The sequence below is a fragment of the Paroedura picta genome, chromosome 2, assembly GCF_049243985.1.
Source record: "Paroedura picta isolate Pp20150507F chromosome 2, Ppicta_v3.0, whole genome shotgun sequence".
NCBI lineage: Eukaryota > Metazoa > Chordata > Lepidosauria > Squamata > Gekkonidae > Paroedura > Paroedura picta.
This window is the reverse complement of record NC_135370.1, coordinates 77,535,826-77,562,279: the sequence shown is the minus strand read 5'-3', so window position 1 is coordinate 77,562,279 and position 26,454 is coordinate 77,535,826. Positions and strand designations below refer to the sequence as shown.

Genomic DNA, 26,454 nt, shown 5'->3' with positions numbered 1-26,454 from the left:
CCTTGAGGAAGTAGTTCTCTCTTCTACAGCCCTTGCCCAGGGAAGCACAAACCATGCATTAAGGCTTTAGCTAAGGACTCCATCTTGCTCATGTGGCAAGGAACAATGGAGAAAAGTCCCAGCTCTAAGAAATCTATCTATCTTTCACTTTGAATGCTCTAAGCCTGCTATCTGGAACCATATCATGCCCATTTGACCTGGCTATTCTGAGCATGGTAGGGAAGGGGCAGAGGGTACGCTGCGATCACTGGAGCGCAATAGCTCAAAATTGTGATATTGCCACTGATTGGCCCATGCTAGTTGGTCAGCGTGAAGTAGGTGGTGTGGCAACCTCTAAACAACAACACAGGAATAGAGCCTCAGGGGAGGGCAGTAAACAAACAAATCGACAAATAAATATATGTACAGCTCCATTTAGCAGAAAATAGAATTGCTGGCAGCAGTTATTACCCAGTTTGTTTTTGGTATCTCTGGGAACCAAGAGAAAAGGGCAACATCACTGGATGGAAACGTGGGATGGCTGCAGGGATCAGCCTGAAGGAACGGGGGAGGCCTTGCAAGCCACACAGAGCTATGTACAAAAACTATTCAGGCATTCTGGAAACAAGATTTCAGAGAGAGCTGTTCTAGCGAAACTGCCTTTTTAACATGCTAGTCGTCTATGTTCAAGAAATTTATTACAGGGAGGAACATTAAATCAGCTGATCACCCACCTACCATCTAAACCCAGACACAGTTTTATCCCCTCATTCACCATTTGTGGGAATGAGGCCTATATTTCTAATTCAGCTAATAAACTGATATTAATTCTTGCCCTAATAAAACACTCTGACCACAAATTATTATTATTATTTATTTGAGTTATATCCCGCCACTCCCATACAATGGCTCCCATACAAATTTCCTCCAGCACACTCTTACAGAAACACGACAATAACACTCCTGTAAGCAGGTATGATCCCTCTTAATTCCTTATCAAGAAGAAGGAAATGCAAGAGGCTGACAGGCTTCTTGCAGTGGACACACCTGGGGAAAGAAGGCCTCTGGCAGATGAGACATCCTTTTCAGTTTATCACATAAATGAGCACTGAGGGAGAAAATAAGTTGGAGAGAACTTACAGCAGAAGGAGAACCCAACCTCAGCAAAAGGTGGAAACAGATTTTTTTAAAGTAATTGGTTAAAAGAAAGAGGTATCTAAAGAACTCTGTGCATGCACCACAGCCAAGCAAAGCATCATGCATAAATACTGCAAGATGAGTTTAGGACAATCTGACCGGTGGAAGATGTGACACCATCCAGACAGAAAGTGACTGGAGCAAGGAGGAGGAAGTTATCATGCCTGTGGATTGTGGATGCGCCCCAGGAAGAGGGGAAACTTATCATCTTTCATTATGGCAAAGATGAAAGGCTGCTGCACTTCGAAGAAATTGGCTGTGCGAGCCAAGGAAATAGCTGTGGCGGCCGCTGCCTCCACTCCTTCCTCGTTGATTTCTACCACAGCTCTGTGCCGGGCACTGGACACTGCCAGATCTTCATTTGCAGAAATCCCACACAGGTTGGCATCGAAGAAAATACCATATGCTAGAGGAGAATAATGGATGGAATGAATACATGGACATCAACTATTCCCTTTCTTGGGAAATGCACGACAGAAGCCTGGACCCTTAATCTGAGCCATGTGGGAACAGATCACTCAGCATAGGCTTGCACAGCTTCTATACTGCAAAGTCATTATTAAACCAATATGTCAATAAAGCTCCTGGATTTGTGTCTTCTTGGCTGGTAGACTTCATTTGGCTTGGAATATGAAAATGGGATGTGGCTCAGGGTATTCCCAGGCAGGCATTGGCCTGACTTGGCCTGGGGTCACGGTGCACATGAAGAAGGGGTTAATACCATCCCCCCATGCTCTTTACATCTCTTGAAATGTTCCTGGGGAGAAGCTATTTGCCCCATTGTGGAAACCCACATGTTGGGCAAATAGCAGCTCTGCAGGGCTATTTCAGGTCTAGAAAACAGCACAGGTGGAAAGCCTAAGCCTCATCCCCCTCAGTGCCAGAGTTCCAATCCAAATTGGTATCCAACACACCTGAGGATTAAATCTGAATGACAGAACTCTTTAATAAACAGGATCCACTGAAGACGCTCGTGTGTGTGAATGGGGGTGAGTGGGTCCTAAATCACTCATACTTCCTATTAAAAGTGTCTCCTGTAGCAAGACTAGGAGGTACCAGCTGTGCAGGTTTGAACTTCATATCTAGGATGTGTCCAGTAGCCTCACAGATTTGCAAGCTATCAATGAAATTGATTACCGGGGGGGGGGGGGGGAGGAAGGTATCTGGAATCAGGGAAGAAAAGTGACCTCTTCCTCATATATGAGGATTTCTCCTCATTCTACTGTGATCTTTTATAGTGAACAAGAACTACACTTCTACAGTGAACTTGACCTGCCATGACAGGTATTAATCTGGCTCCCATTTACTTCAAGCCTGTAAAGAAAGGAGGAGGAGTTTACTGAGACACAGCAATCAGCATACCATAAAATAAAATGTCTTCAGCTTTACCTATTTTCCCTTTCCTTTTTGTTTATTTTACAGTACATTGATCCTTGCACCTTTATAATTTAATTCATGAGGGAAAACATCCATCATTATATGGATGTTTCCTCTCATTTCCACCTGAAGCCGCTGAATCAGCGCTCCTATGTGGTGTATAAGCAGCTTCCTTAGAAAAATACAAATATGAATATGCCCCTGGATGATGAGATTTTCCCCATAACTTACTATGTGAAACATGATAATGTTGATGACTCTTTTTGCTTTTGGTCCTCCCACCTCCTATTTCCCTTTTCTTACCGATCTCTTCCAGTATGGACATGAGGTCCAGGGAGGAGTCCACCTTGAACATGGGAAGAGTCACGATAGCTGGTTTGAATGGTGTGTGTTCCAGCTTGGTCATCATTGACTTGAAGATCTCCCCACTGAGACGTTTTTCCACCTCAGATAGACTCTGTGACAGGGACCGAGGCATGATAATTACCAGACTCATGTTGTGGGACAGCTGTAGATGACCAACCTAGCAAAACAAATGGTATTAGTTTTTTATGTCTCTTCCATATTCTCATGCACCTTGTTTTAAATGACTATCTCCTTCCTCTTCTTGACTTAGGATTTGCAAAACACAACTGCTTGGCAACTTTGTGCTTTACAGCTCCCCTCCCCCCCCCAAAGGAAAAAACCCTCAATATTTGGAGGGGTTAGTTGGGTTCTTCAAGAAATCCCTAAAATCATTCTTATGGTATATGATAGGAGTTTAAAAATGCATCTCACTTCAGTAGTAAGAACCTGTGCTATTCAAGGATGCTGCCAAGGGGGGGGGGGGACAATACAGGGCCAAAACAGACTTGGTACTCAGAGATCCATAGTAAAATATTAACAGTAGGCCCGCTGAGAACAACATTAGAGTTGCCATCCCAGCAATGTCACTTCCAGAGTGAACCTCAGAGTGAACTCCATTCCTTGTCATCTGAAGTTCTATGGCATGATGCCACCCCTTCTATTTTGGCACCCCTCCCCTCAATAGGGCCCAGGGGAAGCTGGCTCCCCTATAAAATGATTAGAAACAAGGTGAGATTCTGGTGTGTTTGCCAAGTAGCTTAGATAAAGCTAATGTCTGTTTCTTTTTTTTTTTCAATTCAAATACGTTATTGTGATATCAAACAAAATATCCATACCCATCACTAATCCATAAATTCATCAAACATTCAATCACAAATAAATACAAATATATATTCAAGACTTCTCCCCTAGTCCTAACAAATGAAATAGTAAGCCTAAATCTGTGACATAACTATGCTTAGAACCTGCTGTTGCTATGTTAAATTTTACAAATCTTTGCAAAGTCTGGATAGTTTTTTTTCCATATAATTCCAAAACAATGTCCATTGCTTTGCATATTTTCCAAGATCGGGATCTTTGTAGATGACAGACAATTTGGCAACTTCAGCATAGTCCGACAGTTTTCTTAACCACTCTTCTGTTGAGGGAATATCAGGGCTCTTCCATTTAGAAGCAAAAACAATTCTGGCTGCAGAAGTAGCATCTTTAAACCACCTGTGGCGCAGCGCGCCATGGACTTAATAATCCAGTAAGGGCTGTTGGGAAGGAGTTAGAGCGGGCCCTGTCCGAGATAAAAACTCGGGGGGGCCAATCAGGAGCCGCAAAGCTCCGCCGCCCGCCTTCTCCGGCATGTGCCGGGCCCAGACGCTCCTTCGCGGTCACGAGGGAGCGCCTGCCTCCGGCACAAGCGTCCGCCGCCCGCCGGTCACCTTCTCCGGCTTGTGCCGGGCCCAGCCGCTCCTTCACGGCTGCGAAGGAGCGCCTGGCCCCTGCACAAGCCTCCGCCGCCCGCCCTCCCGCCTTCTCCGGCTTCGGGCCACCTCTCCGGCTTCTCCTGGCCGGTGAAGCGGCCTCAAGAAGCCCCAGGCATGGTCCCAGGTGGGGTGGGGGCCCCTCACCCTTCTCCCGGCTCGAGAAGCCCCAGCCATGCTCCAGGGTCGGGGGCCCGATCTCCGCCCGTCCCACCCCCCCAGCCCTCAGGAAGCCTTCGCCCTGCAAAGGCTTCCCCGGGGACGGGGGCCTACTGCCCATTTTATTTCGGCATAAAATGGGCTTTATTTCTAGTACATAAATAAAACTCTATGATCTTTGTGGACCCTGCCCTCCAAAAGGTTCAACAGAAATAACTCTGGGTTTTTTTCAAAATTAAATTTTAACATGTTTACATTTACAACATTTGTCACCTATTTTTTAATTCCATTTAGCTAACTTAACTGGACTAAGATGCCAACGGTAAATATTTTATAAATATTCTCTATAATAGAATAACAAGGGGTGAATCGCATATCAAACTTCCACAACCTTTCCCAAGTGTCCAAACTCACCGTGTTGCCAAAATCCCTAGCCCACGAAATCATTACTTCTTTGACTTTTTCGTCTTCCATATTCCATTCTAACAGCTGCTTGGAGATTTTTGAAATTTCTTTACCCTCCTGTTCTAATATTTTGAAATCTAGATTTTTGTATATTGAAACCCTTTTCTTTATGTATTTTAAACAATTCTGCCTTTGATAATATAAAAACCAATCTATCCTATGATCTGAAAGGTCTTCTCTTGATTTCAGTTTAACAGTTTTTCCATAAAAATCAATTCCCTATAGGTATACCAATTAGGGGTTTCCTTTAATCCCAAAAGTCTAGACATTTCTTCCGGAGAGAGCCATAATGGGGTATAAGGTTCCATCCTGTTTTTATATCTCTTCCAGACTGTTATTAAGATTCTTCTTATACAATGGTCCTTAAACTCTTTATGTATAACATCTTTATCATGCCAGATATATTGGTGCCAACTAAAATGTTTATTAAAACCTTCTACTTCCAACAATCTAGTATCTTTCAGAAGTCACCATTCTTTTATCCATGTCAATGATGCTGCTTCATGGTAAAGTTGAAGATTTGGAAGGGAATGTCTGTTTCATAGAGCCTTAATTAGACGTTATTAGCCAAATGATATCATTTCCCTGCCACGAAAAGCTTCACCTGCCTATTTCTACACATTAAGCCTCTATCAAAGGGACAAGACATTTCCCAGAGTATGAGTCGCATGACTGCAGCAATATTTGGCTGTGGTGCTGGCCACTGCCAGCCTAACTGGACTGAGGCTGAGAAGGCATTGCTATATATGTTGGTGGTGGAACATGCAAGCGTAGCCCTTGTAACTACCAGGACCAGCTCAACCTCCGCATACCACTGTCTGCCACATGGTGGCAGAGTGGGACATGCCACTCAGATGGAGATGTTGACTGAAGTGCTGGAAGGATTATTCAGCCCTTCTTGGAAATGCACGTGTGCCCTCATGTCCCAGATTGTACCTTTCCAGAGGGCAGTGGCAGAGGGTCTGCCCAGAGCTGAGGTCATCAGGCAGGCAATGATGCTGGCTGTGATAGTAGGTGGCTGCAGCATCAAGGTGTTGTGTGATGAGTGAGGAGGAACTGGGGAAGGCAGAGGTAGGCAGCAGCCTCTGGAACTGGATGATATGGCTGCAAGTACCCCTGGAAATGCAAAGGACTCAGCCCCCTTGCTTGGGCTCCAGGAGCTCATGGCGGCTCAACCCACCCCTACCCCACTCTTCCCTGTCACTTTCTCCAGGGGCCACCAATGCATAGAAAGGTCACTTTGTGTGACTTGTGACTTCCAGGCACTAGGCAGGCCTGCTTACTGTCACAAGGGATGCCAGGGAGAGACAGGTGTGCATCCAGAGGCTGCTGGAGAACCTGTCAGCAGTGTTATATACTACATAATGGCCCACTCAGATGGCCCCCTCCTGCTCCACTGCCTATAGAAAACTTTCTCAACTTTTTGCCATTGAGAAACCCCTGAAACATTCTTCAGACTTCAAAAACCCTCAGAGATGGTGTGATTGTGCAGAACATGGTTGGGAAGAATAGCTGTGCACATGCCCACCTAGGTCCACTCCCCTTCCCACCACCTCCAGGCTCATCATTGGCCATTTTGGGAGGGGGGCAGATCAACAACACCATATATGGTCATTGTTGTTGTTGTTAGGTGCGAAGTCGTGTCCGACCCATCGCGACACCATGGACAATATGGTCATACGTTTAACAATTTTTAAAAATGTATAAAAATTAATTAACTCCTACCTATTCAGGAAACTCTAGGGATGTCAAGTAACCTCCAGGTTTCTTGAAACCCTGGTTGAGAAAGCCTGGCCTATCAGGTGGACCAGGGATGTCCCCAGTTGTGTGGCCAGGCTGTTGGGAATTGCTGCTAGTGGACCAAAGACATCTGTGACTGGACAAACTCTCCTGTACATCTCCCTGTGCCCATCCCCAGGTAAGAGCACCCTTTGTACTGTGTGGGTCAAGGGCCCTCTTGAGGTCTCTGCAGGAGGAGAATTGCTGGGGCCCTTGCCAGCTGTCAGCTACCCAGGGACTGTGACAAGACATAGTCCCTTTGAAGGGGGGGGGGAGTGTGTGCTGCAGACATGCAGTAAGCATCCCTGGCCATGCTCCTTCTTGCCCTTGAGCTGTGATGAACACAGGCCTAGGCCCTTGCTCCTGCCAGACTCTGATTGGTTCTGCCTGTTCTGTCCAATATGGCCCAGTCATTGAAGCACAACACCTGGATGGGATGCTTTGGTGCAGTTGCTAGGGACTCTGATGTGGTTGCATTCTCAAAAACGCAGGTACAAACTTTTACCTGGCAGTTACTCATGAACCAACCACTTCAGGAAGGAAATTAGTGGTGCCACGGTTACACTGGTGGCTGCCAGTCACTGTGCGGGAGGCCCTTAGGATTGCACTGTCTATCTGCTTCTAGTCATTTACTATTTGACTAATTGTAGATAACAGAATTAAAAAACAAACACATGTTTCTGATGCTCATTAGTGCTCTTCAGAAAAGTGTAGGGACACCTAACAGTATTCATCCAGCTAGGTCAAGAGCATTACCTTGGCCTGCAAGGTGTGGTCAGTGAAGGAAGCCAATGGATATTTCTTACTGGTCATCATGGACACCTTGAAGGGAGAGAGGCCAGGGCGGTAGAACATTTCCTTTATTGTATCTTTTCTCCTAAATATGGTCTTCCACTTGGCTGGAAAGATAAAGCACTTGGATCACAGAGAAGTTACTTATTATTTATACATACAACCTAGAAAGGCTTATTAAACTGAGCTGCACATTTTTGAAAAGAAAATAACAAGAAAGAACACTTTATACTTGGTTATGAGTTCATAGACTAATGGGAAATATGCGATCAGATTTCTCTTTTTAATGTTTCAAAGAAACTGCAGAGGTGGGGGGGGGATTTAACTGTGACTACAGAACTAGGAGGGACTGACCCATGATGACTTTCTAAGTGAAATCCCCACCTCTCCCAAATAAAGCAACTACTGATGCAACCTAGCCATGGTGATTGATGCAATGGTCACCTCCAAAATTGATTTCTGTAACTTGCTCTACGCGGGCCTGCCCTTGTCTCTGACATGGAAATTGCAGCTGGTGCAAAATGAGGCTGCCAGGGTTCTCACAGGAACACCTTGGAGGGCCCATATCCAGCCTGTGCTGACGCAGTTGCATTTGCGGCCCAGATCAGGTTTTGGTTCTGGTTTTGACCTTCAAGACCCTTCGCGGTTGGGGACTCACATATCTGCAGGACCATCTGTCACCCTATGCCCTCCGTAGGGCTCTACAGATACCAACAGAGAAGCTCGCCTGGCCTCAACTAGGGCCAGGGCCAGGGCCTTTTCGGTCCTGGTCCCTACCTGGTGGGATGTGCTCCCAGAAGAGGTGAGGGCCCTGCAGGAGCTTCTGGGTCTATGGATGATATCAGTGTAGGGATAAGATCAGATGGGTCCCCCTAAGGAAGATACGCCACCAAATTCTGGAACATCATTGGTGTGGCCAGCTGATGTAGTCCCTTTGACACCCCTACTGGCAGTCATGCCGCTGTGGGAGGGGTTTCTGTTTTTACCACCATGCTGTTTTGTGCTGTGTGAATGTTCATTTTAATGAGGTTTTATTGTATGTAAGGTTTTATTGTGTAACTCGCAATAAGCTAGCTTGCTGGGAGTGGCAGGAAATAAGTCTAATAATAAATTAACAAAATAAAACTTAGGAATACAGGACAGATCATGAGCAGGGCTTTAGTGGAGAGTTCAGACATGGAGTAAATGAATAGGAGTCGATGGGGCTGGCAGAAGTTGTGGTCCAGCAGGCTCTAGCAGAGCCAAGTGATGCAGAGCAGTGGCCCCCAACCTTTTTGAGGCTGGGGACCGGCAGGGCAACTGCCCGCCTGTGCATGCCGCACGAAAGTGTCACGCATGCGCGATTTCGGCCGCACATCACGCATGCGAAATGCGCGGCCGCGGCCCTGATTCCCTCTCCCCCCCTCCCGCAGTAAGAAGCTTCCCAGGCCGCAAGCTTGCGGCCTGGGAAGTTTTTTACTGCGGGGGGGGTGCGGGGAGAGGGAGCCGCGGCCCGGTGCCAAGGCCTTCGCGGCCTGGCACCGGGCCGCGGCCCACGGGTTGGGGACCACTGATGCAGAGGACTCCTCTGAGGAAGAGGCAGTCAGCAGTCCTGACCCAGACCCACCGACAGTGCCAGAAACCCTGCATGAGGAGGCTGCCTCTGAGGAGTCAGACACGGATCCACAGCCAAATGCCACTTCAATGGCCCCTCAGCCCTGAGTTGGCAACAGAGAATCATCAGCTGGCCAGTTCTCCTCCCCTGTCACCAGAACCTCGGGTACAGCATGGGAGGAAGACAAGGAGGGAACTGCAAGACAGGAGGCACAGAGCCAGGCTGGCAGCACATTACTGCTCATCACTGATTAACAGTTGTTGAGCATGATGCTTAAAAGCAGCCAAAAAGAGAATGGCTGCATGGAGACGTGTTTATTATTCTCTGCTCTTATAGCCTATATTCTGGATGGATTTCCTTGCATCTGACCATAGCTTGAATCTTAAATCACTTTACTTTTGGACTTTCTTTTGGATTTAAAGCTGTGTCAGTGTTCCCCAACCTTTTTATCACTGGGGATCGGTCAATGCCTGACAATTTTACTGAGGCCCAGGGGAGGGTAGTCTTTTGCCGGGGGACGTTGCCGCCGCCTGAGCCCCTGCTCCACTTGCTTTCCTGACAGCACTCCTGACTTCCTACCACACACTGGGGGGTGTTGCCAGCAGCTGCTGCACAGTGCCACACCGAGGGGGAGCCCCAGCCGTGGCAGCTGCCGGAGAACACCAAAGGTGAGCCAGCGGCAGAGTGGCAGGGCAGCCCCTAAGGCAGCAGCCAGGGAGGAGGACGAGGAGGAGCCGCAGCCTGGTACCGACTGATCCATGGACCGGTACCGGTCTCCGGACCGGGCTTGGGGACCACTGCTGTCAATTATGTCTAACAATTATCAAAGCCTTTGGAACTTTATTTTAATAAACCCTCGGATGCGTGAAGTATCCTGAAGTGTCTGCCATGTGTGCCTGCATTGGGACGGTAGGCTACTGAGTAAGTAGTAATCAAGGATTGTGGAGACTCATCATGGGATTTAGTTGGGCAGCGATGAGGAGAGAAAGAGTACAGTGGGAAAGCAACAGAGCAGAGGGGGAGGCACATTGGAGGTTATGAACCTTTGGGAGGACAGGGCTGGAGTGTATCAGAATGAATCATGTGGAAGGGGAATGAAGGCTAGATGAGAAAGGGGATCATGAATAACTGGGGGAAGAGCCATGATAAAGGACAAGGGAAAGTCATTCTAAAGATCAACCATGTCCAACATATTTTAAGTAGTTTTGAATTAAGGAATTGGAAAAATTATCTGAATAAGTTATCTAGAAGACTGTCCAGCAGGTTCTGTTTCCTCTTGGGGCCCCAGGTCTTATTGATGGGGAGGAGGTGCAGGCATGGCTTTATAAGGAGCAAATGACAAAGGCTGGCATGAGGCCATCAATGATCAAGACTCTGACTGGCCAAGGATAGCCTCTTCCTAGCCGCCCGATCCCTTCTCGGCCACTCATGCTGCTGCTGCCTTCCCAAGGATAGCCTGCCATTGAGGGCTTCAAGGCCAAGGTCAGCTTTGTGTCTGTGAGGCTGAAAGGTTTGAGGACTTCCTACTTACAGTGAAAGTAGACAGCATTGACAAGCACCATCTGGACATCTGGATCCAGCTGATCCAAGAGCTTTCTGATTTTGTAGTCAGTATTTCTTCTTACCCAGTCATTGATTTCATTTACATCATTGACACTGTCATTAGTGAGACTCCATAGCACAGTGCGATAGAATTTTTCTGACAGCTGGACGAAATCATGGTTCCAGATGAGGCCTGTATGTCAGAAAATCAAGGAGAGACAATCTAAAATATCTCCTTATTGGAAAGTCATATGCTTTATTCTGTAGGAGTACCTCTAATCCAAATGAGGAGCCAGGCAATTATATTATAGTAATAATTATAACTACTGAAAAGACCTGAAAGATTTTCTATGATCAAAAGGATTTATAGATTATGTGTGATAAGAGAAGAGCATCATATGTTTATCAGTCACCATTAGTGTTACTCCAAGTCTGAGATTACAAAAACAGAGTGTGAATGGAAAATCCAGATGTCTCTAGTTACAATTTTAGTTTAAACAAGCATTTACTATTTAAATTATACTAACCACATTATCTTTTGGTCTATATCAGCCTTTCTCAAATTTTTTACTGTTGAGAAGCCCCTGAAACATTCTTCAAGCTTTGAGAAACCCCAGAAATGGTGTGAACATGCAAAATATGGTTGGGAAGAGGAGCTGTGTATGTGCCCATTTGGGGCACTTCAGACCTATCAGAGGGGGGGGGGAGTCAACATGACCATATATGGCCATATCAACCAATAAACGTTTAAAATTTTTAAAAAATATATTAAAAATTAACTCTCATCCATTCAGGAAACCCTTCCAGGGCTATCCAGAAACCCCAGGGTTTCATGAAACCCTGCTTGAGAAAGCCTGGTCTATATTGTAGCATTAGTATTTCCACTACCTCATTGGTTACATATATACTCTTGGAATATTAAATGACAAAGCTATAACTTCACCTGATTAACAAATGCTGATTATAATTAGATACAGTAGTTATGAACATATCCCTTTACAAAAGATAACATCATATAATAATAGTAATATTTATTTATTCATTTATTTTTATAAATAATTTTAATTAAATTTAAATTTTATATAAATGTGAAAAATAAATAAATAATAAATATTAATAATAATAGCAATAGTAATAATAGATTATATTTATTTCCATGGCAATAAACATTTTTAAAATTTTCTCTTCAATGGGGACTAATACAAATTCAAGGATTAAAAGTGTCTGTCAGGGTCCGTGGGGTCTGGCTGTCACTTTTTATCTGCCACGATGTCAGGAACTGGAAGACTCGGGTAGGAATGATACTTCCTTGGGAGACGGTGTCTCAGAACGGAGTCTATTAGGACAGTGGTCCCCAACCTTTTTATTACCGGGGACCGGTAATTTTACTGAGGGCCGGGGGGGTAGACTTTTGCCAAGAGATGTTGCCGCCACCTGAGCGCCTGCTCCACTTGCTTTCCTGCCTGTGCTCCTGACTTCCCGCTGCCCGCTAGGGGGCGCTGCCAGCAGCAGCTGCGCAGTGCTATGCCGAGGGAGAGCCCCAGCCAAGGCGGCTGCTGGAGAACACCAAAGGTGAGCTGGCAGCAGAGTGGGAGGGCAGCCCCCGAAGCAGCAGCCGGGGAAGACGAGGAGGAGCCGTGGCCCGGTACTGACTGATCAACGGACCGGGACCAGTCTTCGGACTGGGGGTTGGGGACTGCTGTATTAGGATACTTTCAGCTCCCTGGCTCCTGGGCTCAGCATAGTTCCGTCACTACTCTGTAGCCCCTCCCTCCTCATAGACGCCGACCTGCCCGTTTACGTACCCTTCCATCCACTTGCCTCCACCTCCTGAGTCTTCAAGAACCCTCCCCCTGTCCTTCCGGGTCTCTCCATCCCGCGTCAGACGCTCTGCCCTCAGTTTCATCCGTGCGCTTCCTAGCTGCCCGATCCCTTCTCAGCCACTCATGCTGCTGTCTTTCCTCTCGTTTCTCGGGACAAGCCCTCGGCCATGGAACTCTTTTGCATCGGTGTCTTTTGATGTGAAGGGTGGGCGCTACTCAAACAAGAGCTATTGCATGCTCAATCAATGACTATCCCAGAAAGACGAAAACACTGCAGGAGCTCTAAGAAGCCTATTTGGATGAACAGAGAACTTCAAGAGGAACTAAGAAAGAAAAGGAAAATGTTCAGGAAATGGAGGGAAGGACAGACCTCTAAAGAAGAGTACCTACAGGTTACTAGGCACTGTAGATCAATCATCAGAAAGGCCAAAGCTGAGAGTGAGCTAAGATTGGCCAGGGAAGCCCATTGTAACAAGAAAAGATTTTTCAGTTATGTGAGGAGCAAACGTAAAGTAAAGGAGGCAATAGGCCCACTGTTGGGTGCGGATGGACAAACTCTAACGAAAGATGCAGAGAAAGCAGAAAGGCTTAGTGCCTATTTTACATCTGTTTTTTCCCACAGGTCAAAGTGTTTAGGCACATCTAGAGATGGCCGTAGCCAAAGGATAGTGTCTGGGTGGCAGGTTAACATGGATAGAGAGGTTGTCGAGAGGCATTTAGCTGCACTGGATGAGTTCAAATCCCCTGGTCCGGATGAAATGCACCCGAGAGTACTCAAAGAACTTTCCAAAGAACTTGCACAGCCCTTGTCCATCATCTTTGGAACCTCTTTAAGGACTGGAGATGTCCCGGAGGACTGGAAAAGAGCAAACGTTATTCCGATCTTCAAAAAAGGGAAGAAGGATGACCCAGGAAACTACAGACCAGTGAGTCTGACCTCTGTTGTGGGGAAGATAATGGAGCAGATATTAAAGGGAGCGATCTGCAAACATCTGGAGGAAAATTTGGTGATCCAAGGAAGTCAGCATGGATTTGTCTCCAACAGGTCCTGCCAGACCAACCTAGTTCCCTTTTTTGACCAAGTAACAGGCTTGCTGGATCGGGGAAATTCGGTTGATGTCATTTACTTGGATTTTAGTAAAGCTTTTGACAAGGTTCCCCATGATGTTCTGATGGATAAGTTGAAGGACTGCAATCTGGATTTTCAGATAGTTAGGTGGATAGGGAATTGGTTAGAGAACCGCACTCAAAGAATTGTTGTCAATGGTGTTTCATCAGACTGGAGAGAGGTGAGTAGCGGGGTACCTCAGGGCTCGGTGCTCGGCCCGGTACTTTTTAACATATTTATTAATGATCTAGATGAGGGGGTGGAGGGACTACTCATCAAGTTTGCAGATGACACCAAATTGGGAGGACTGGCAAATACTCTGGAAGATAGAGACAGAGTTCAACGAGATCTGAACACAATGGAAAAATGGGCAAATGAGAACAAGATGCAATTTAATAAAGATAAGTGTAAAGTTCTGCATCTGGGTCAGAAAAATGAAAAGCATGCCTCCTGGATGGGGGATACGCTTCTAGGTAGCACTGTGTGTGAACGAGACCTTGGGATACTTGTGGATTGTAAACTAAACATGAGCAGGCAGTGTGATGCAGCGGTAAAAAAGGCAAATGCCATTTTGGGCTGTATCAACAGAGGCATCACATCAAAATCACAAGATGTCATAGTCCCATTGTATACGGCACTGGTCAGACCACACCTGGAGTACTGTGTGCAGTTCTGGAGGCCTCACTTCAAGAAGGACGTAGATAAAATTGAAAGGGTACAGAGGAGAGCGACGAAGATGATCTGGGGCCAAGGGACCAAGCCCTATGAAGATAGGTTGAGGGACTTGGGAATGTTCAGCCTGGAGAAAAGGAGGTTGAGAGGGGACATGATAGCCCTCTTTAAGTATTTGAAAGGTTGTCACTTGGAGGAGGGCAGGATGCTGTTTCTGCTGGCTGCAGAGGAGAGGACACGCGGTAATGGGTTTAAACTTCAAGTACAACGATATAGGCTAGATATCAGGAAAATGTTTTTCACAGTCAGAGTAGTTCAGCAGTGGAATAGGCTGCCTAAGGAGGTGGTGAGCTCCCCCTCACTGGAAGTCTTCAAGCAAAGGTTGGATACACACTTTTCTTGGATGCTTTAGGATGCTTTGGGCTGATCCTGTGTTCAGCAGGGGGTTGGACTAGATGGCCTGTATGGCCCCTTCCAACTCTATGATTCTATGATTCTATGATTTGAGCCTCCTTTGATGGGCAGGTCTGTCAGTTGCTGGTGCCAGTTTCCCTTGCTTTGGAACCCGGATCCTTCTAGAGTGAGTGGGGTTTTGTTGAGAAGTCGGGCTGTTCCCAACACTGATCTACTACAAAACTACAGGGAATAGCAACTCTCATGCTATACACTGCCCAAAGGTGTTAAAAGCATTCACATGACACTCATTTTGCATCTAAATGTACATACAAAAATGTACTTCCAAACTCAGGTAAATTTTCCCTCCAAAATAAAGTTGTTCCCTCACAGAGTGAGCTGCTCTTGTGGCATGGTTTCTTTGTTATAAAATGAAGCTGATTGTCCCACCCTGTCACTTGCAGATCTTTTGACTATACTTTCCTGAAAGGTGTAAGAGTCCTCTTTACTTTAATCTTTGTCAGAATGACACTGAGGCATTGTCCACAGCTAACAAAGCTTTATTTTACATAGAAGAAAAGGGCTGTTGAAATGAGGAATCAAAGTTTTAACATATAAATTAGCTATCATAGAAGTTCTTTGTTACAGGCTTCTGAGAGGTTTTCTTCTTAGATGTTGAGATTTCTTTACAATTGAGAGATTTTTGGTTTCTTTGTTTGTCCAAAACACATCTGTTTTGTTTTTATCTTTGAGTACCCTGTACATAATTTGATCCCACTGAACAGAATTGTTCTACCTCATCAAGCAGAGATGAACTTATCTCTCTTGGAACTAGCAAGTTACTCACCTGGTTGGGCAAAAATTGCAGAGGCTGCCTTCATGGCTTCTGATTTGCGGAATGCACTAATTGCATCATGAACACAAGTGAATTCTTCAGGATAGGAGAGCAGGTCCTCAAGATCTTTTTTGGTTTGTCCATGGGCTCCTGCAAGGCAAAGGTATGAATACAGAAAGAAATAATTGGGCATCCAAGACCTCTCTTCAGCCAAGTTTCTTTTTAAATATGCATGTGTGTAGTGATTAAGAGTGGTGGCTTCTAAACTGACAAACCAGGTTTTATTCCCTGCTCCTCCTCATGCACCCAGCTGAGTGACCTTGGGCTCATCACAGCCCTGATAGTGCTGTTCTGACTGAGCTGTCCTGTCAGAAGCTCTCCCAGCCTCACCTCCCTCGCAGGGTGTCTGTTGTGGGGAGAGGAAAGGGAAGGTGATTGTAGGCCACTTTGAGACTCCTTTTGGCAGAGAAAGGCAGCATATAAGAACCAGCTCCTCCTCCTCCCCTTCATCTTTTTCCTTAGAGTAGAAGTTTCTACATTTTGACATGGTAACATTGAATGTTTATTTGTATGTGTTAATTCAGAGCATTGCTACTTGTTAAAGTATAATAATTTTTAATACTTTAAAAACTGCTATGAGAAGTGTGGGTGGCTTTGTGTGGGTGTGTAGATGTGGGACACACAAGAGACAGCCAAACAATATTGTTCATGGCTTGCCTTAAAGGTAGAAGTCACATGGTTTCGTGACTGATAGGAAGGCTGGCCACTCACAATTGTGCAAATTAAAGTTCTGATGAAAATGAGAAGAAACAGAAATTAAGCTTAATCTGGAGAAGGAGGATAATGTGTATACAAAAAAACCCCCAGTACACTAACGTCTGAAATTATGTATATTTGTACACACACGCTAAGAAATCAGACATAGAAGGTTCCCTAATATAACAGTCAGGCATGTGATCACTGTAGAGGCAAACAGACTAAAATGAACAGGAATGTAAGAAAATGGAGGGAATAGAATCAAGTGGATCCACAATTTGGTTTTCAAATTGTTAGAGCAAAAGAATTTGCAAGAAATACACAGTCCCCACTGAGTCCCAGCACTAACAATCAGCACAAGGGAAGATGCTTTAAGTAAATTAATGATGAAGGTGGTGTAGCAAGTCACACAATCATCTTATAAAAACAATATGAGAATGTGATATAAAGAGATGGAAATGTGTGTGGGAACAAATGAGGAATCTATACAAAGGGTATGAGGACTGCTTTAAAGGTTACATTTTCTTTATGAGAAAACCTTTGTTTAGTTAATCATATATGAGTCAAGATTTTAAGCACTGTGGCTGCTCATGACATAGGAAACACGCAAGGCAGCTCTTCATACATTGTGATACATGATATTTTTATGTGAACTGTAGTTTGACATTGACTTAAAAAAAACAGCAGTCTTAAGGGTGTAATAACTGTTTTCATAGAATCCTAGAGTTGGAAGGGACCTAGAGTTGGAAGGGACCAATCCCTTGCAGAATGCAGGAAATTCACAACTATCTTTCCACCACAGTGACTCCAATTCCATTCCTAGGTGATGCCCTCCCCCACAAAAAACAATCAATAGCCAGTCTGGCCTGGAGGAAATTCACCTCCCAACCCCAAAGTGGTGATCGGCATTTCCCTGGGCATACAAAAAAGGGCCACAAGAGCTAAGCATGGACACAATCCCTTCTGCCCAGCCACTTACAATCTGCCTAAATTCACAGAATCAGCATTTCTATGAGGTGGCTATCTAGCCTTTGCCTAAAAACTTTCAAGGAAAGGAAACCCACTACCTCTGGAGGAAGCCTGTTTCACTGAGAAACCACTCTAACTGTCAGGAACTTCTTCCGGATGTTTAGCCAAAAATTCTATTTAATTAATTTCATCCCATTGGTTCTGGTCCTACCCCCTGGGGCAACAGAAAACAATTCTGCTCCATCCTTTGTGTGACAGCCCTTCAAGTACTTGAAACCCTTTAAGTACTTAGTTATCTTCTCTCCAGGCTAAACAGACCAAGTTCTCTCAACCCTTCTTCATATGTCTTGGTCTCCAAACTCCTCACCATCTTTGTTGCCCTCCTCTGGACACACTCCAGTTTGTCTACATCCTTCTTCAAATGTGGTGCCCAAAACTGAACGCAGTATTCTAAATAAGGTCGAACCAGAGCAAAGTGGTACTATCAACTTGCACGATCTGAACACTATACTTTTTTTGATACAGCCCCCAAATCCTATTTGCCTTTTTAGCCACTGAGTCACAATGCTGACTCATGTTCAGTGTATGGTGTACTATGACCCCTAGATCCTTTTCACACATACTACTGCCAAGACAGTTCTCTCCCATCCTATAATGATGCATTTGATTTTTTCCTACCAAAATGCAGAACTTTACATTTTTCAATATTGAAATTCATTTTATGCATTTCAGCCTAGTTTTCCAGCCTATCATGATTATCCTGTATCTTGAATCTGTCTTCTACTGTTTGCTACCGCTCCCAGTTTAGTATCTTCTGCAAATTTAATAGGATCCATACTGCGTTCAAGCATGAGAATGAGGACTTACCTAGCAAGAGGTTCGAAAGCATTATGGAGATGCTGAAGGGTGAGAAGACCAGATTAGAGTCACTGTCCTCATGCTGGATTGCAGCCCTATAGAAATTGATTGCAAATTCACTTAGAGCTTCAGCCAACTTTAATTCATCCTCCACTGTGGATTCATTACATGATGACCATGGATTACTGAGTGGTTGGCATCGCTGGGGTGGTTCAATTGTCTCTGTTGTAGGAACTGTGGTAGGCATTGCTGTAGTTGGACCTCCAAGTGATGGCTCTGTGGCATTTAAACATTCCAGTAAGAGGTTTCCAGGGAGTCTGTCCTGTTGACATGGATTTGTAATGCTTTCACTTTCTTCTTCCCTGCTTGGTGTGTTAGATTCAGGTTTCAAGTCAGCAGTTTCCTCATTCCCTGGAATTGCTTCTACTAGCACTTCTTCTGGATTTCTCAAATTCTCTCTTTCATTATTTTCATTATCATCTGAACTCACCTGTCATACAGAAATTAGTCATATATTGTACAATTTATCACAGGTAAAGAATGTACTATTAAACTGATGTTTTTATCCATCAACGAAGAAAAGCACATTAAGTACCTTTCTCTAGTTCCTGTTTCCTGGCCTTGGAAATTTCAAATCACAAATCAGCTATATTCCTTTTCAATAAAAACTCTATAATGCATAGATTTTGAGCAGTGAATTATTATTATAAATCATTTATTATCCAATAGATAAAAGCAATAAAAAAGTTTTGCATGTGCAAGGATGGGGGGGGGGGGGTCCCTAATCAGCACATAGAAGGCTGACAGACATGATGAAAAATAGTATCTTCTGAGGCTAATATACAATGGACACTCCAGGAGAACATGTGCAATAGTACCAATGTTGCCCAAAGAACAGAAGCAAATTTGTTCTGAGTTAGGTAAGCACAAAATCCTACCCCTCATAACTACTAAAGAGTGATCATATAATCTGGCCAATACAAAAGCTCTTAACATGCCAAAAAATTGAGCCAAATAAGTGTGGCATGCTTTTAAAAAGTTCGGTACTCAATTCATTTTATATGATTTCTCACCAATTAAGTGTTGCATGAAAACTAGTTCCTGAATAGTGTTTAGAAGAACATCAACAACCAAAAGTTTATCATGAACTGTCTTAAATTGGGTAGACCTTATAAACATCTTCCTTTAGGGCAAAAGTATCGGCAATAGCCTGAACGCTTTCAGCCAAGCCCTTGCCTCAAGGGAACGTTGACTTAATTCAGAACAAAGAGTCACACCAGCAAGGAATATTTAACTGTTTCCACAAAAAGGAGCAATTGGCGGATGTGTTTGTTGTCAAGTATGTTCCTATGTTACCAACACTTCAATGTCAACCTTTTGTCAGACAATGCAGCTGGAGCACATCTAGATACACTTTTGTCCCTTGAATTGCTCATTATGAGTTGGCAAAATTTAGTTGTTCTTGGGAAGTAACTTACATGGATGCTGATCTAAGGCTCCTCACAATGTAACCTTCCTCTGATGTATAAAATTGTGGAGGTAGACTCCAATAGAAAAGCTGTCTAGATACCCAGGTCTTCTGTTCTGCATCCACTTTCCTTTATTCCAACAATTTGCTTCTAGGTTTTCCAGGAAGGTAGATCTTAGGTCTGTCTTCATTTTATATCACAACTAACTAAATGTTACTGCTATAATGCTGTATCCCTCACAGATCACAGAGAGTAATAGTTCTTCTGGAAAAGGTCAGTTTACATTCCAATCTCAAAGAAGGGCAATGCCAAAGAATGTTAGTCAGGATGGGAAAGGAGACAGCAAGTTCTTCTTGATTCAACATTTTATAGAGAAATAACACCCAGGCTGTTGTCATAAAGGTACTGAAAAGGACAAAAACATGACTATAGGAACTGTCAATGTTTCCTCCTCCAGGAAGAGAGTTACTTCATTTTTAGACTTTGTACTCTATATCCGCATGGTCTTAACCATTCATGGGAACAGAATGCCTTTATATAAATGTATTTCTTGGCTTTGAGTATTTATGTTGTTATCAATTGAGTTTAGAATTATTTGATTTATTGTAGGTATGTCTTTAAATGGGGTGTCATGCTAATTATATGCTAAGCTCAATGGCTATTTAGTTTTGTCTTTCTGATTAAACAGTAATGATCCAGAGGACAGATGAACTATAGTACCTCAAACTGATCGCTTATTAAGTATTGGCAACATATAAAATTATGCTATTTTGATAAATCACTCATACAATTTTTTTTTTCATTTTTTATTAGAGCAAGAAAAGCTACACGGCTACTTTGAGCTTGGTGTTTTCTTAGATCTGTTTTCTATGCTTTAAAGCAGTGGTCCCCAACCCCTGGCCTGCAGCCCAGTGCTGGGCCACGAGAAAATCGGCTGCCAAAGTGGCTGATTAGCTTGCGGCCCAGCATGTTTCTTGCTGAGGAAGGGGGGGGAGAGGGAAGCACGGCCGCTGGCACACCGGCGGCGCAAATGCATATGCGTGGCAGTTTCACGCATGCGTAAAACCACTGTGCATGTGCGTTTGCACCCCCGCCGGGAGCACAAATGCACATGTGTGGCAGCCCCATGCGTGCACGCATGCACAGAATTGTGCGCGTTTGCACCCCCGCCGAGAGCGCAGGTGCGTGAAACTGCTGCGCGTGCATGTTTGCGCCCCACCAGGCGCAAACACATATGCGCAGCAGGTCCACGCATGTGCGTTTGTGCAGGGCTGCTGCGCATGCACAGGGGCCCACGTCGCCCTCTCCCTCCACCCCTTGGCAATGGGCCGCAACCTGAAAAAGGTTGCGGACCGCTGCTTTAAAGGGTAAGTCTCATTTATTCATTGGCCCTTTTTGGAAATTGTAATTTGAGATTTATATTGTTTATTATCCTATTTCTAATTTTTTAGCTTTGCTGCTGAGGAAATATCTGTGAACCAAGGATATACTGGAACCTTGTTCATCTGTCAGCATTAACTTCTATATTATTTTTGTGTTCTCCTATAGTGCTTTTAAGATAGAAGGAGGGCCAGGACATGATAGTCTTCCGCACATGAACTTGGAACAAGCATGTAAGTTGCAACAGCTCTTGAAGGCAGAGATCTTCAATTACAATAAATGAAATGAATGAGCTTATTAATTAAAGCAGAGATCTCTAAGCTAGAGAAACAGTTCCTAGTTGAATTCTAAGAGTTCTGTTAGCCCAAGGTAATATAAACTTTGTTGGATGCTAAACTGTAAAGATGTTAGGACCAGCAGAAAAAGTAATATAGCTCTAATCCATATTGGCAGTCACACCTGGAAGTGAAGATACTTCGGAAAGATCTTCCAAGTGTTATTTGGCTGCAGTTCTTGTCCTTCTGCACTATCCACCTTGAATTAAGAGATTGAGGAAACACACAAAAACAAATCTATTAGATCTGTTATCACTGTAACCAATAAACATGCACTCTTTTAAAAGAACCTGGGCTCTGACTGGCATAGTTTTTAGCATGTGTATGAAGAACAAATGGGTAGTTATATCAAATTATACTTAAATTTGGTTATTAGTACTGCAACGGGACTGCCAGTGAAAATTCCCATTGAGACCAGACTCTGGCCCCACATAATATAACATCCATGTAAACTCCAAAATCACACTATCATTATTACCAAATGTGCCCACTACTTTCACCTGATCAACCAGTTCCCCCCTGTTGGTAAGAATCAAGTCTAAAATTGCAATCCCCTATTTGCCCCTTCCACCTTCTGGGAAATGAACTTGGTAGCAATATAAGTCAAGAATTTATTGGACTTTTCATTTTTAGCAGAGTTGGTCTTCCAAAAGATATCTGGGTAATTGAAATTACCCATGACCACTAGGTCCTGCCTCTTTGGAAACTTTGTAATCTGGTCTAGGAGCATCACATCCGAGTCCTCTGCCTAGCCTCCCCCCTGCCCATTACGTGGTGCTGGCTGCTATGGGCGGAAACGGCTGCTTTAGTGGCCGAATCACCCAACCCTATGGTCAGTTGCATCCCAGCCAGAACAAGCAAATATGCCTCCTGATCCACTCCCCTCCTTCCCAACCATAGGACCTCCATTTTGGAGGGGTTGAGCCATCCAGCCATGGCTTCCAAGCATCTCGCAAATGGTTCTGGGGGGGAGTCTGGGCGGCTGTCCATGAGGAGATAGAGCTGGATGTCTCAGCATATTGATGACAACTTAGCCCAAAGCTCTGGACCAACTGGTCCAGAGATTGCATAAAGATGTTAAAAAGAGTGGGGGAGAGCACTGCCCCCTGAGGAACTCCACAAGGAAGCCAACAGGAGCGTGATAGCTCATTCCCCATTGCCACTCTCTGGGTCCAGTTTTGGAGGAAGGAGCGTAGCTTTGCGGGTACCAACTTGTTGGTCATTCCCAGCCCCAGAAAAGCCTGCCTGATTTTGACCAGAGCCCTGCTGGCTCTCAAATCCACAACATATGTGATACATCAGGAATCACAAGTTCTTGGGAAATTCTAATACAGCAGTTTTATACTTTAGTCTCCCTTTCAAATTCTTTTGTTGGGTAATTCAAATCAGCTATAGCACCTTGAGATGATCCCTTTGGTAAACCTTCCATGTGAGATATGCCACAATGCTCTTCTGATCTCTACATAAGACTAGCCTGTTTGTGCAAAAAAAGAGACACATCTGACATAAAGTTAGCAATATTCAGAAATCAACAAAAACATTTTAGTCTCCCAAGATGCTCGGCTGATTAACTCAAAGTCATAATCTTTCAACAAAAGAATTTCCAAATGGGGCTCCACCATGAAACTGTTGGATTAGAATTCATCAAGAAATTTGACAGCATTTCCCAAGGATTTAACAACTTGTGACTATTCAGTCATTAGAGATTTGGAAAACTAGGGAAACTGCATAACCAATTATTGTTCTGCTCCCACTCTCTAAAATATAATGGAGTTTAAATCCTACATCTTACTCCAAAGTTGGTGTTGGTGATGGGAAAGAGATGCAAAGAAGTGCTACTCACCGATCCTATACTTATCACAGTAGGGGCCAGATATATGAAGATCATCCAGGTCTTCATGGTGGCAGAGAGCCTGCCAAAGAAATATACGTATTTAATCCCAGTAGAAGATGAATGCACTTGCCCTGTCTTCAGCTGTCTCAGGGACTGAAGCAAGCTATGCACTGAAGGAATTCTGAAGGATATCTGCCCCGTCACTTGTTTTCTCTCTCTCTCTCTCTCTTATAACTTCTTTCCCTCCTCCTCTGGCTGCCTGCAGGCTCTTTTCTCCTATTTTTCGCAATACATGATCACATGTCTAAAGAAAACATTGGTTTCACTTTTATCTGGGGGAATTCTATTTTCCCAGCTCCTCTTGTTGGAAGGAAATAATTGGACTGTAAAGTGAAATGGGAAATTGCAAAAAAAAAAAAAAAAGGATGCAAGAAGTTCCTTGATAAAAAAGAAACCAAACCCCAAGAAATTACCTTCTTCGCTTCACCCTATAGGACCCCAATGTTATGACATTCCTTAGCAAAGCTGCATATCAAAAGTGACATAGGAGAGAGGAAAGAGCTGGGGGGGGGGGCTTCACATCCCATTGGCTGGCTACAGGCACCGGTCAGTTAAAGATTAAGGTTAATTCCCGTAAATCATAGCAAAGGCTGGACATAGGTCAGCCTGAGGAAAACACAGAATTTGCTGAAAGATATTTGCATTATGACAGCTTGCTTTTATTGTTCTGCTTTCTGGTGACCAGCTTTCAGATAGAGGGCCTCTTAATGTTGTGAATGTTAGTAAAAAATAACAGTATGATTCCTTCCTGTAGCTTGTGATGCACAGTAAAAAAATCTAGTGTATATTTCCCAGTGTATATAGTTTGAAAACACTTTTAGAACTAGCAATCCAACCCTAGTTTGTGTTCATGCAGCAAAGTACACATATATGCAACCATCAGACAAGATCATTCACATGTAAATTGCCTGCAGCTTTCCCATTCGCTTAACCCTTCTTGTTTCTTTCTTTCCATCTTTCATATTACCGTGACACATTTTAATGTGTTTGCATATGACGTTTCAAAAAAAAAAATTGAAGGAGCACCTTCAGTGTATCTGATCTGAGCACATATTTATTTTTACATGTCTATTTTTTGTCAAAAGGGGCAACTCAGAACTACCTTAAAATTCATTACAAAATACCAAAGCAGCATATAACAATAGAAAACCAGGTTAATAACAACCCCAGCAACATTAAGCAGCAGTAATAATAATTTTAAAGCTTATTAAAAAGGCTTGAGTCAACAGGACAGCCTTTGCCAGTGGCCTGAAAGATGCAAGACTGCTACAAGGCAAGAATTCCTTGGAAGAGATAGCCATACACTGAGTGCAACAGCACATTAAACTGTGTTTCCAGTAGATATACCCACCTGTGAACTCTAGAAATAGAGAGACACACCTGCTGGCAACTTTTTCACAATCAGTCTCTAATAAAGATCTCAGCTACATCCTGGGTTGATCCTGTGCTGGCATTGTTTACATAACAGTGAGAGAAGAAAGTAGGACAGCACAGCCTATCTTCTACAGACAACCCAAAATTTAGGTTTTTTTTCTATACCAAATCCTATCTTCCCCTTCTGGGCCAGATGTGTGAAAGACATGCCTGCAGCTCTTTCACAATCAGTGATCTCATTTGTTTTCCCCACAGAGATATGGTCTACTGAGTGCTGAAGTATATTTTGCAGATCTGATCAAACCCAAGTTCCCCATTCAAACTACATTAAACAAGGAACTAGAAGCTAAAAATGTGGAACTAGGAGCCACTCTCATCAGCCTAGTGCCTGGTGTGCATGTGCGGTGAGGGGGGCAGATAGCAAATTGGTAGAATGCTTTGCAACAACTTGCCACCAAATCACTGATGGAGAGTTAAAATTAACCTTAATTGGGAAGTCATGTGTCCCTGGGTGTTGACGAGTAGCCATGTGAAAATTTGCATTCATGTCTAAACTGGGCAAGGGTATTTCTTTGAAATTATGGCTTCATTTATTTTTTAAAAGAAAGAAGTTTGGGGAAAGAACTTCAGAGGACTACAGTTTTTACAGGCATCAAAATGGAGCATGTCTTGAAATGTCAGAAATTATCAGGTGCCAGTCTAAATAGGCAGAGCTTGTGTGCCAGGGGTCACCATGGCTCATCTTAGCATCTGGTTCTAGTATCAGGGCTGAATTTTAGACAATATGAATTGATGAGTGTGTTCCTGAGCAAGGAGAAAATGCATTTCCCTCAGCAGTGAATGAACTGCCAAGAGTTTCTTCCACACATCAGGGATTCCTAACAGAGGATGTTTCCAGACAGATTTTAGCCCTAGCATTAGTTGCTAGAAGTTCATCACTGCCTTTAGGCACCTCTGCCAATGCATGCCTTCCATTTTAACATTTTAGTACCAGACAGCAGACTCAGGACCCCTATCCCCACCACCTCCAAAAGAAGTTATCAAATGATGTGAGACAACCAGCAACACACCTTGGTTTATGAAGAGAACACAACGGACATCGCCTGTATAATACATACTGTCCCCATTTCCAGCGTTGGCACTGAAATGGTCTGAATGCCTGTGAATGTGTTGACTGCAATTTAAGTGTGCTAAAATATACAGCTGCTACTACATCACCGGAAGAGCTCCATTGCCTATAAAGCAAGGGCTCATGGGAATTGTAGTCCATGAACATCTGGAGGACCACAAGTCGACTACCCCTGCTTTAAAGGATGTGACAGAAATTCTATAGGCAATGCTTTCACTACTGTTACGTCTCCATACCCAGAACAACTATGAATAGAAGAAGTAAAGTTTGAAAAAATTTCTCAAACAAGAGTCTCTCTGACTTTCTTTCTGGAACAGACAAAGCCATTTCAGAAGTGTAACCCACCCTTTGTCCAGGAGTTAGCACATGTTTGCTAACTATAGTTTTGTGTAGTTTGTGGTTAGTCCTGTTGTTACATTTCAATAATTCTGAGACGATCAACTAGCTGATTTAGCTGGATTTGTGCTGATGCTGGGTTTTTTTTACCCTGTTTTGTACTACCCAAAGGAGACTCAAAGTGGTTTGCAATTTCCTTCCCTTCCTCTTTCCACAACAGACACTTTGTGAGGTAAGTGAGGCTGAAAGAGCTCTGAGGGAACTGTGACTGGCCCAAGTACCCAGCTGGCTGCATGTGGAGGAGGAGTGGATAACTCAGTTCTCCAGATTAGCAGCTCTTAACGACTACATCAATCTGATGTGAGTAATTGGGCCAGTCCTAACTCTGCTGGTTAGGTAGCCTTTCCTATATAAATTATTAT

At 44.0% G+C, this 26,454-nt stretch overlaps 1 protein-coding gene across 4 annotated transcripts; it reads right to left on the bottom strand.

Moving 5' to 3' along the window:
* Positions 1-839: 839 nt before the first annotated feature.
* Positions 840-24,685, bottom strand: SERPING1 (serpin family G member 1). 4 transcript variants are annotated; one of them, XM_077320973.1, is made up of 9 exons: positions 24,545-24,684; positions 23,143-23,212; positions 21,424-21,498; positions 18,125-18,605; positions 15,545-15,682; positions 10,691-10,894; positions 7,530-7,672; positions 2,857-3,076; positions 840-1,582 (listed from the first exon to the last, which is right to left on the bottom strand). In XM_077320973.1, the coding sequence occupies exons 2-9, from the start codon at positions 23,197-23,199 to the stop codon at positions 1,335-1,337; spliced, it is 1,566 nt and encodes a 521-aa protein (XP_077177088.1). In that variant the 5' UTR covers positions 23,200-23,212; positions 24,545-24,684; the 3' UTR covers positions 840-1,334. The 4 variants fall into 4 exon arrangements, with proteins under 4 accessions (XP_077177088.1, XP_077177089.1, XP_077177091.1 ...); XM_077320974.1 differs by lacking the exon at positions 24,545-24,684 and adding an exon at positions 23,607-23,677; XM_077320976.1 differs by lacking the exon at positions 21,424-21,498 and having other exon boundaries at positions 24,545-24,685.
* Between the last annotated feature and the right edge of the window lie 1,769 nt (positions 24,686-26,454).

Coding starts and splice junctions, on each gene's coding strand:
- SERPING1 (XM_077320973.1), bottom strand. CDS start 23,199: ATGAAGACCTGGATGATCTTCATATATCTGGCCCCTACTGTGATAAGT. Junction 10,895..15,544: donor TGCAATTTTTGCCCAACCAG/GTGAGTAACTTG, acceptor TCTGACATACAG/GCCTCATCTGGAACCATGAT. Junction 7,673..10,690: donor CAATGCTGTCTACTTTCACT/GTAAGTAGGAAG, acceptor TTATCTTTCCAG/CCAAGTGGAAGACCATATTT.